Here is a 12,021-nt window from a genome sequence, read left to right as displayed (position 1 = left end):
TTCTATCACATTACAGTATCTCCCATGTGTTTTTGAATATTCATTGGTCACCACTGGTTACTCACATGCTAGATATAACTTTTGGAGCATATTAGAAATATCTCTCTAAGCACACAACAAACCTGCTCCCAGAAAAAAGAATTTTTATGGAAGTAGCAGCAAGTAGTTGAAACAAAGTTCTCCATTGGGTAGGATGTGAAATAAACACGTATCATGTCCTTAACATCTCTTCAATGTCTACACAGGATTTAGTCAGTCAAGTCCTGAGATGCAATGACAAGGTAGAAAGAATGAACACTCAACTCAATGCAACTTTAAAGATCTGTTAATTTTATATTTTCTTGAACAAAGTTTGGCATTGTTATAAACAAAGTAGAATATTGCATAAATGCTTGACACAAATATTGTAATTAGTGAGTCAGTTACTTAAATCAATAACCTGCAGTCATGGATAGCCTACTGGGAACCCTTTTCTGAAATAAATTTGATGATAATAGCTCATGCACATGGCTCATTTTTTAAATGAAACTTTGGAGGAGTATTTGGAATACACATAAATTTGACAATTGAAAATGAATGTTTTCCCACTGGAAATTCTTCACAGTAGATAAATTAATTAATGATGTATGTCTAAAGATGACTGAAGTTTATGAGAAGCTTCAGAAGACTGCATTTCTCTTGTGTAGGAAAAAAAATCAAATTACTTTATCCTACATTCTCCATGAAAAAAAAAAGTTGTAGGAAAGCAGCAGCTGGAAACGTTATTACTTAAGTCAAGTCAGTCACAGATATAGGTAGTTCTGCTGAAGAAATACTGGCAGGAAAGAAGAAATACTGGAAAGCAACTAGCATAACAGGTTAAGGTGGGGAGGTTAGTGGTTAATCTCCAAGCGTTCCAGCTGCCCAGCTCTGCTGAACTCTTCACACTCATCCCTGTTTGCCGTGTTTGCCGATTAATTCTGGCTCGAAGCTTGCAGTGCCCATCCAAAACCGGGCTCCCCAGCCCGGCCAGGGCACCGCGTTGTGGGGCCAGCGCAGCTGGGGCTACAGCAAAGCCAAAGCGCATCCCTAAGGATGGCAATGATGTCACGGTTAGGGAGCGTCTGGACAGCGCTCTTAGTGACACGGCTTGGCTTTAGGTGCTCCTACATGGAGCAGGGCGTTGAAGTTCCTGATGGGTCCCTCCCAAGTGGAGATACTCCACGATTCCATGGGCGGGTGCTGCCGCGGGACAGGAGGCCGAGGCAGGCGGCGGCCCCGCACCGGGAGCGGCACCGCCTCCCTCAGCCCGCGCAGGGCCCGCCGGCCCGCCCGCCGCCCTCCATGGTTCGCTCCCGCCGGGCGCATGCGCCGCGCCGGCCGGCTCCACATCGGCGGAAGGGCGAGCGGAGCCCGGTGGGGCGATGGCCGGCGCGGGCAGGGAGGAGCTGGGTGAGGCGACCCGAGTCGTGCTGCCCGGCGGCGGCGGGAGTGCGGCTGGCTGCGGGGCGGGAAGGAGGGGGCTTGAGCGCCGGGACCGGCCGGCCGGTCCCAACCCCCCTCCGCTTCATGAGAGATGGTTCGGCCCACCGGGGATGCGCTGCGGCGCTCAGCGCACCGAGGCGGGCGGGATGAACCATCCCACCTGGAGCGGGGGTGGGCGCTGCGGTGCGGTGTCTCCGCCTCGCCGGGGCCGCGGCGGCGAGGGCTGAGTTGCCGGGGCCGGACCACCGGCACCGGGACCGGGGCCGGGCGGGCTGAGGGCAGCGCAGCCCTCAGGGGCTCTGCGCGGCGGCAGGGCGCTCCCCGGCCCGTCAGTCGCACCTGGCTGGCGGTCGGTTTCTTGGTGAAGTCACGGCCTCCGTAGAAGTTCATGGAAATATGTTCTTTTTGCATCGGTGATGCATTTATCTGCCCTTCAAGGCTGGGTTGGGGTTTCCCGGGGCATATGTGTGTTTATGTGTTAGTGGTATTGTATTTATTGCATTTACAGTATATTACTCTTACCACCTTTAAATCTAATTGATGGAGGACACCTAGATGTTCATCTCTTGATTTTTCTGCCCATGGCTGGACAAGTTAGCTCGTAGTAGGTTTAGTTATAAAGTGCTGTTGTGGCTGGACTAGACTCACGGAAGACCGCATCTCAGAGCTGTGTTTCCAGAATCACAGAGTGGGTCCGGTTGGAAGGGACCACAGTGGGTTTATGTGGTCTGAGCTCCCTGCTCGAGCAGGGCCATCCTAGAGCTCATGGCACAGGATGGCATCCAAATGGGTTTTGAGTATCTCCAGAGAGGGACAATCCACAGCCTCTCTGGGTTACCTGTTCCAGTGCACAGTCACCCACACTGTAAGAAGTTCTTCCTCGTGTTCAGGGGGATCTTCCTGTGCATCAGTTTCTGCCCGTTGCCTCATGTTCTAGTGGTTGGCACCACTGAGCAGAGCCTGGCTCCGTCCTCCTGGCACCCTTCTTTAAATACTTGAATATATTGGTGAGGTCTCCTCTAAGCTGCTGCTTCTTGAGGCTGATCGAGCCCAGCTCCCTCAGCCTTTCTTCATAAGAGAGATGCTTCTGTCCCCCAGTCATCCTTGTTCCCCCAGCTGGGAATATGAGGATTACAGTTCCACTGTAACCTGCAGATTTTGTCCTGTCCCATGGCAATGATAGGACTTGGAAGACATGCTTCAAATTTTGTTTTCCCCAAGGCTGATCCGTCTTGCATCGAGAGTTTGTCACTTTGGAGGAAAGGTTGCTGAAGGAAACTTTAGGGCTTTTTTCTTTTTTCCCCCACCGAAGTTCACCCATTGGACAGTTTTTCCTGTCAGAAGCCCTAGAAACTGGATTTTCTATGTTATTAACTATTTATAAATGCAGTTCCATACCTGATAAGAATTCCAAAACCTTTTGCATGGTTCAGTGCTATTGAATACTTAATAAAACTGAAGTCTTGCCAATGTGTTGTCACTTAAGAGCGTGTTAATTGTAGAAATGTGTGGCTTGGTCTAGACAGGATAGTGGATTATTTAAGACTAGTATCTGTCAGAATAAATAATCCATTGTGGGTTGGGGTAAAATTGCTCCTCTGTAAGTGTGCAATAGCTATGCAGACCTGTGTGCACTTTGTTTAATAACTGCAAGTGTGCCCATTTTATGAGCCGTCTGGATCCAACAGTTATGATGCAAAAGCAAACACTTCCTCCTGCTTATTGTGAGGTGTTACTGACTTTCAACATTTGCTTAGAAATAACCATTCTCTAGATTAATACAGTCTACCACAAAGCTGAATAAATCTACTTTATTAAGTTACAGTCTGTAATGGAGAGAAATAAATGATCCGAGATTTATTTTCCAAAGAGAAATAAAAAGGGATGCAAATAACTGCATGAGGCATAGCTTGGAGTTCTTGACAAACACAACAAAAGCTGATGCTCACTTTTACTGTTTTGGAAAATGTAATTACTAGTATTTAATAGTAATTTTAAACCAGATGAGATTTTCTTTTTCAATATTCAAACTGAATAATATATTTTATTTTGAGCATTTTGTTTGTTTATTTTTATGTCTCTTATATTCAACAGGAGTAGCTGTAGTGGAAAATAAAAAGGGACCTGGCTTGTGTATTGTTTAATGGTGTTGTCTGTTACTTCCCGCTTGAGCTAGGAAAATTTACCAAGGTTTATCCGTCTGGGCCAGCGTGCCTCTGGCAGTACCATTCAGAGTCACTTTGTCTTGCTCTGTAATTTCTTTGGAGGTGGTGGAGGCATGTGACTTAGCTGATCATGTGTGCTTTGTGGACAAAGCTGTACTGTGCAGAGAGATGTCTTCTGGAGAAGTGCTGGGAGGGTTGTTTGTAGGCTAAAGTACCTAAATACCTAAACAGCTATTTCTTTCTGTGGTTGAGGGAGTAACTGAGCATTACCATGAAAATAATTAGTCACAATGTTTTCTTTGTAATTAAATTTGACTTGGGAGCCATGGTTCTGAATGCTGAATTGAAAAGCCTCTCCACAGGACAGAGGTAATACACGGATCATCTGGCAACTGAATGCACTTGCTGGGAACACTGAGCCTCTCCTGTTGTCACAGGTGTGGCTGCTGCCAGATATAAATGTTTATTCTGCGCTAACACTGCAGTGAAGGCTCCTTGAATGTGTCTGCTTGTTCATAATTCAGTCACTAACTTTGTCCCACTAGAGCAGCCAGCCTTGGTTGGGGACAGAAGCTCTGGGTATGTCCCCACAATCATGAATATGACTTTTCATGGCCTGTGGGAAAACATTAGCATAAACCTGCATTTTAGGCTAGTGTAAAGATGATGTGGTGCTGATTTTATCTTTTATGGAGCATGCTGGCCCAGTCAAAATAGCTGCTTGCTAAATTGAATCTTTATCCCAATTACAGAGGCACTGGGTCACCCTCTATTTAATAAACACGGTTCACAGTTTGTGAATCTTGGGCAGTGTTCCTGGCCCTGCGGGCATGTTCTTGTGTAGAAGCTGAGTGAGCAGTGAAGTGTGTGCAGGACCTCCTCTGCCTACTGCTTTTTGCTGAGCATTTAATATAGTTGTGAAGTGTTGCTCCAACAAGACCTGCGTGTTCCCTCTCCCATAAATGAGTCAAACCAGCTGATGCAAACAATGTTATGCTACGTCCTGTCCCCCAGATCTTTATATGCTTGTATGTCACATCCAGTTCATTCACTTTGCTGACACTGACTTCAAAAACCTGAAGGGTAAAAAAACCCAAGCAAATGAAAACCAGACCATATTGCTAAATTGGATTTGGAAAAGGGGTTTTAGACATGAATTTGTCTGGGGTGTGACTTTCTCCAAAGGAACATTAGAGGATCATACTTGGCTTTTATTTTTAATATCTCCTTTAGCTTGCTATGCCTGCCTGGCAAACTCCTTCATTCTTTTGTCACTGTCTCTTCCATAAAATGAAAATGATGGAGATCAGTTTTATCTCCCGTGTTACTGAGTGGTTCAGTTAAATTTGGAAGTGTTAATTGCTTGAGCGATATAGAAAAATTACGTAAAGTTCTTGGTGAAAATTAATTTATTTGGTGAACTTTTGAACTAGAGGGTTTCTTCAGTGTGCTCGAAAAGCCTCAGAATTAAGTAAAGTTAGTAACAGTTCAAAGGTTTCTTTGGCAGTACATCCGTAAGTGTTGGCAAGAAGCTGGCAAATTCTAGGGGATAGCAAAGTACACAGAATTGGGAGTAATAGTTGTAACAATTTTAATACTGTGGATTTAATCTCTCTCTGTTACTGGGGGCTGATTAATGATTGAAATTTGGGTCTTTGAGGATACAGTGTTGACATTTATGCATGATTATAGTGTGATGTGCAGCTGTAATGAATCAGAGATTTATCTCTCCAGTGGCTTAAGGAATTAGTTTCAAGATTGCTGTGATAAGGCTGGGAGAAGATGAAATTCACTTTGTGTTGCCTTGGTTGATAGCAGTAGATGCAGAGCTTTTTGGCACCCTGCTTGCATGGATGTTCACAGAAGAAAGCAGAAACAATGTCAGTTTAATTAACTGTTAAAGACAATCAGAAGACAGCATTTGATCTGAAAAGATTTTTGTGGTGGAACAAGGAGGAAAGAAATTCATATTGGGTGATGGAAGGATAGGTCTGAAAATTGTCTTGTTCTTCGTCTAAGTGAAAACAAAAGGGTGTGCAGAAATGAATTTCCTTATTTTTAGTTGTGCTGAATGATGATAATGCAGAATTTTCAGTGGGTTCTGTGGCTGATCACTGGGTTGGATTATTCATAGTGTGTTTGGGTGCAGCCAGGACAGTTTGGTGGAGCATGGATCTAATGTTGGCTGAGGTGTGCTCTGAATCATGTGCTTTGTGAGCAGCAAGACAACTTCATCTCTGATTCAGGTCTGACATGCATATGCTGTGCTTGTGCTGCAGTTTGACATTGTGTTTAAATTGCACATATTGGACCTTTGTAGGAAGGGATCAAAGTAAATGTGGGGGTATTCAATGCCAGATTTCTGGCAATGACTGTGGATGTTCCAGAATAATTAATTTCAAGTGAGATCCAAGTATGGAAATCTCAAGCTTTTTTGCCTCATGTGCTTTAGACTACAAGTTTGGACCCATTCAATATGGATGTTACACAAACCTGGATGTCACTGTGGGTATGGACTGTGGGACACAGCCACACGATTCCAACAGTAGAGATCTGTTATCAAATGAAAACCTGTGCTTAGAAAGTTGCATGATCCACACCTCCCATTAATGTTTCAGTACCATTACTGTCAATGGGTTCACATATTTAGGCCAAAACTGTACAGCAGTCATGGGATGAAGGAGGAGTGATGAAGAAAAGAAGCAATTCAAGAGCATTTTTATGGCTAGGATAGAGACCAGATAGCATTCTTGGAATGTTTTCTATAATGCACTATTTCAGAGGAAGATGTGGTAAGTCATAACCTGTATATTTATGACAGTGTGAATTGATGATGTTGCTGTAGCCTGTGTTTTAAAACTTCTAATGGAACTTATTCTCAAATGCATTGTTGCATTAGAATAGGAACAGTGAACTCCAAGCCTTAGTGTGCATATTGGAAATGGATATTCTTGGGTCTAATTTAAGCCTTTTCTGAGAAGGTGGGTGAATGGGGCAGTGGGACAGTGATAACAATAACCCTGAGATGACTCGATGGCTTTAAGCATGGGGACATGACTTTTCAGAAGAAAAATAGCTTGTGTTAGGAAAAATTTAATTACTTGAAAGATGAGGGGAGTGCTTGAGTATATCTAAATCAATTCTTAAAGGACTACCTTTGTGATCATAAGATGGGTCAGGAAGTTGGGAGAGAAAGTAAAATGGGATGTCTAAATAAAGTTCAGAGTCTTCTGTGTGTCATCTGGCTGCATGGTAAACAGTGTAGTGTATGTATATGCCAAACGTTCCAGTCTCAGGTTGCAATGAAAGAAGAAAATTTTACTTTTCTCCCTTGACTGAGCAGTTGCTGATACTCACCAAAGCATGGTCCTGTGGGTCATGCTGGTCCTGTGCTACTGCTAAATAAGAACCTGACTTGCTGCATCTTGTCATTATTGTTTGGCATTATGAAGAGTATCCTACAAAATGTGATGGAGAAAAAACAGGAAGATTAATTTAAGTATTATTTCTTTTATATGTTGTCAGATTTCATGTGATCACAGACTTGCGCGCTTGTAGTTTGGCTTGTTCCTTCAGGTTGTTTGTTTAGAATCAATACCTTAAAGAATGAAAATCAGCCTAATCAGTTGCTTACTGGGTGAAACTTCCTGCTCCCTCTGATCCCTGGGGAGGCAAACTTTTATTCCAGAACTAGAGTGTGCAGGTCTTTGTGAGCATCAAATGTGCCCAGCAGGGACTCAGAGCTGAGGGGGAGGATGGTGGTGGCATTCTCAAGAACCAGTCAGCACAATGCTGTGGGAGCAGAGGGAGGGAACTCTGGTGATCCTTCTTTTGATCAATTCATAGACTATGTGCCATGTACAGAAATATGGTGAAGCCCACCCTGATTTGTATAATTAGAATATCTCTAAGTGTAAATTTGCTTTACAGCGTACTTTCTGGTTGAGTCTCTGACCTCTGATTTTTGCTCTTGACTGGGCATCTTTGCTTCTGTCAAGTGCTTTCATTACTGGCTTTCAGCTTTTCACACATGAAATTTTGACAACCCTTTGGTGTTTTCAGGAGAATTTGAGCTATATGATTTAATGTTAATGACTTGGATAAGCTGCTTTCTGCTTTGTGGGGATTTTGCAGTTGTTCTACAGTTTTTCTCTAGAAGTTGTTAGCACTGGCTTCAGTGCTCTGCTGGTGGGTTAAATATCTCCAAGACTTCATATGAACCTTAATCATTTGTTTAATGGCTGTAGTGGGTTGACCCTGGCTGGATTCTGGGTGTCCACAAAAGCTACTCTATCACTCCCCTCCTTAGCTGGAGAAAATACAACAAAATGCTTGTGTGTGGGTTGAGAAAAGGACAAGGACAGATCACTTGCCATTTGCAGTCATGGGCAAAACAGACTGGACTTGGGTAAATTAGTTAAACTTCTTATCAATCAAATCAGAACAGGGTAATGAGAAATAAGAATAAATCTTAAGAAACCTTCTACCCATCTCTCCATTCTTCCCAGGTTCAACTTCGCTCAGAATTTCTCTACTTCCTCCCCTCCAGTGGTGCAGGGAGATGGGGCATGGGGGCTGTGGTCAGTTCACCCACATTGTTTCTTCTGCTTCTTTCTCCTCAGTGGGATAACTCCTCAGACTCTTTCCATGTTCCAGTGTGGAACATGTTTCCATGTTCCTCTCCCATGGGAGAAAGTCTTCTGAAAAATGCTCCAGTGTGGGTCCCCATGGGGTCACAAACATGCCAGCAAACCCGCTCCTGACTTTGACTCTTCTTTTCATGGGTCCACAGGTCCTCTGCCAGGAAGTCTGCTCCAGTGTGGGCTTCCCTTGAGGTCACAGCCTTCTTTGGACATCCACCTGCTCCACTGTGGGGTCCTCCATGGGCTGCAGGTGGATCTCTGCTCCACCATGGACCTCCATGGGCTGCAGGGGCACAGCTGCCTCACCATGGGCTGCCCCATGGGCTGCAGGGGCATCTCAGCTCCAGAGCCTGGAGCACCTCCTGCCCCTCCTTCTGCACTGCCCTTGGTGTCTGTGGGGCTGCTCATGTCACATATTCTCACTCCACTCTCCAGCTGTAGCTACTTGGCAGGTTTTTTTTCCCTTCTTAACTCTGTTATTGCAGAGGTGCTGCCACCATCGCTGATGGGCTTGGACATGTCCCACAGCAGATCTGTCCTGGAAGCAGCTGGCATTGCCTCTGTTAACATGGGAGATGCTTCCTGCAGCTTCTCACTGAAGCCACTCCTGTAGCCCCATTACCACCAAAACCCTGACACACAACGCCTGCTTTGTAACATAAATGTAAATGTAGTGTGATTTGTTTGGTTGGTTTTTTTTTAATACAAAATGTTAACATTACAGGGAACTTGAGACTTATTCAACATATTTTATGAATGGGTACTGTGGTAGGCAAGTGTAGGGTAAATAATCTTTTTGCTCTTGGCAGGATTTGCTTTGCTTAACTGTAGTAATTTAGAATGGTTATAATTTCCTCAACATTAAACTGGCATAAGATGTTAGTTTTGCCTGAAAGGCAATTTTGTTCACTACTGACTGCTTGCTGTTACTTGGTGCTGTTACTTAGCTGGAATTTTATGCTAGTTTAAAAGGTTCAGGAAATTGCAGCTTTCAAAGCATGCAACCTGATTCCTGTATTTTGGTTCTTTCTTCAATGAATGGAGATACTTTCTGTGGTATCTGTCTTGCCTCTCTGAGTGCAAACTTAGTGTTTAACTCTGAAGTAGCTACCAGTGTTTAAGATTAATCTCACCCTTTTGTAATGATGGATAACTTTTCTGTTTTGCTTTATGTTGCATTAGCTTGCAAAGTGATTTAAACTAGTGACATTTTCATGATAGAAATTTGCTTTTCTTAATGAAAAACTGTAGTGTTTTGCCATAACAATAACAACAACAACAACAATAATAATAATAGTTATTATTATGGTGGTGTGGCACTTTAAAGAGAGAGACTATCCTGTGCAAACTTGTGCTCTATATATCTGCTTAAATCATCTTTGTATTTAGGAATATGTTAGAACCTCATTGTATGGGAAGTTTGAATCATGTCTTACTTCTGAACTGTAAACTTGTTTCTAACGCTAATGTAGTGTTACCTCTTTTGTACAGGCATGGAAGTAATGAAGCCTTTAATTGAAGAAGAAGACTCAGATGGCATCTCAGATGAAGAGCATGAAAATACTTTCCTGCCAGTTAAGACACACTACCAGCTTGATAATGAGGAAGGCATTACGTATGTGTTAATCTTTAGCTTGCTCAGATTTCTTGCCTCTGTCTTGTTTATTATGAGCAGTTTGCTGAACTCTGAAAGGGTCTTCTTGGACCTGCAGAACAACAGTTCTGTGGTTATACATAAGGACTTTGCATAATTCTCCCAAAAAAGAGCCCATTTTGAGTAGGTTCTCACTTCTTTTGAAGCTAACAATGTACTGGCTGTAAAATATTTCAAGGTTCCTATTTGTAAAGTGATTAGAACTATGAAAAGAACTATGAAATGGCTGAGAAGTTAACATCTCACAAGCTGGCATAAAGAACTGAAGATCAGACTTGTGTGTTCTATTTGAGGGTGCTCACATGTAAGGATGAATAAAAACATTATTTGAATGTGTTGCACTTTCTTTAAAATAGCTGGACCACTGTAAATTTTAAGTTGAAACTTGAAATTTATCATTTTATTATAGAGAAAGGGTGAGGCTTTGTTTTTGCCCTCTGCCCCATCAGTGTGTACTTCTAATGTGACGTTTTATCCTCAGGTTTATACAAACACTGACTCACCTCCTCAAGGGAAACATCGGAACTGGGCTCCTTGGTCTTCCCCTTGCAATAAAAAATGCTGGCATTGTGGTAAGAATTCTTTTTTCATAGACTAGAAAAATCATCTAGGAAGATTTTCAGATATATGTCCTGAAAAACTAAAATCTCAATGCTTCTTATTTGTCACTGCCTTATTGATAGAGTTGTGTCATTTCTTCTCTATATTTTGGGGAAATCAGTAGTGAAGATTAAGATTTTTTTATTTTATAGGAAGTTACCGCTTCACCCTGAAGACTTCATTGCATGAGTGGCATTTTTGCTTAGCCAAAGTATTTTTCTAGTCCAAACAAAAAGTTTGTCAGAAAAAAAGAAATATTTTGATTTACTCAGACTCCTGTGATGTCTCATGGGAATTGTTTCTAGGGATTGTCTTATCTTTGTACAGACTTCTCTAGAGACAGATTGTATGTTTTAGGATGAAGCATCAGTTTGTTAAATCAATCTAGTGTTTCTGCAAAAATAGGATATAACCCAGCTTGTTTATACCTGGTAACAAACAATGCATTTCCTAGGGCAGGGTAAATTTAATCAAATGAAATTTTCACCTTATGACTAAATAATCGTGTAATTCCATAGTACATGTTGTTCAGTTTGAGAGTGAAAATTACATGGGTGTAAGGCAAGTTCCTTCTGTGAAAACTTATGGTCAAGCTTCTATTCTGAAGCAAATGATTTAATTTCATAGTTGTCTGGAGCTTTTAACTTTTGCTGTCATTGCCATTCAAGTGGCTCAAACTACTGAATTGTGCAGTCTGTGCAGTCTTCTTTCTTGAAAAAGTTTTTTGGCAAGTGAAACAGAGGCGTGAAGTACTCATTTCGTACTTATGGCTTGATCACCCCTGAATAGCCTTCTCTTAAGTAGTGAACTGAAAGTAAGGGATGACATGAAACATCAGCAGCAGCACCCTGCTGAGAGTGAAAAATTTTTAATTATTACTTTGTTTGCTACAATGTGAAATTTTTTCATGTAAATATTTTTCCCCAGCATACTTCCATGAAAGTGTCTGTATTTCCTGTGTCATCCCTTTTTTTTTTTTCCATACCAGGTTGGACCAATCAGCCTTGTGCTCATAGGAGTTATATCTGTTCACTGTATGCACATCTTGGTACGTTGCAGCCACTCTCTATGTCAGAGGTAAATGTGGAACTATTCATTCAGTTGCTGAGTTTGAATTAATTTTTTTAATTCTTCTTTTCTTTTTGTGATTTTTGGTCTACAAAATACTCTGGTACTGTAGCAGTTTCTTCTGTCAGTTTAGAATCTTCTTCTCAAATTCTTAGTGTGCACCTAGTAATGATAGCTGTGCTTTGTGCAACACATTAAAAAACATATTTGTTTTCTGCTCAAATACAAAATGAGTTTGGTTTAACTTGTTTTGTCCAGTACCTTTTTCCCTGCTGGCAAATAATCAAGTCTTTCTCTTGACAGTTTTAATTGCTTATTTTAAGTCCTTCTTTATATTCATAGAGCTTCTGAGTCTTCATAGCTTTGAAAAATGTAAATAATCTATGAATTCCCAGTTTATAAGTATTTTATAGGAGTAAAAGATAAA

At 42.1% G+C, this 12,021-nt stretch overlaps 1 protein-coding gene across 1 annotated transcript in view; it reads left to right on the top strand.

Moving 5' to 3' along the window:
• The first annotated feature begins 1,323 nt into the window (after positions 1 to 1,323).
• Positions 1,324 to 12,021, top strand: part of SLC36A4 (solute carrier family 36 member 4) — an 85,271-nt gene continuing 74,573 nt past the window's right edge. Inside the window, 5 exon segments of the mRNA XM_058825645.1 lie at positions 1,324 to 1,345; positions 1,348 to 1,431; positions 9,764 to 9,887; positions 10,408 to 10,498; positions 11,515 to 11,603. Of these exon segments, the coding sequence (XP_058681628.1) occupies positions 1,324 to 1,345; positions 1,348 to 1,431; positions 9,764 to 9,887; positions 10,408 to 10,498; positions 11,515 to 11,603 (410 nt within the window).

Source organism: Ammospiza caudacuta, chromosome 2, assembly GCF_027887145.1.
Source record: "Ammospiza caudacuta isolate bAmmCau1 chromosome 2, bAmmCau1.pri, whole genome shotgun sequence".
In the NCBI taxonomy this organism is placed as follows: Eukaryota; Metazoa; Chordata; class Aves; order Passeriformes; family Passerellidae; genus Ammospiza; species Ammospiza caudacuta.
Note: the sequence above shows the minus strand (reverse complement) of the source record. Positions and strands in the feature narration are given on the sequence as shown.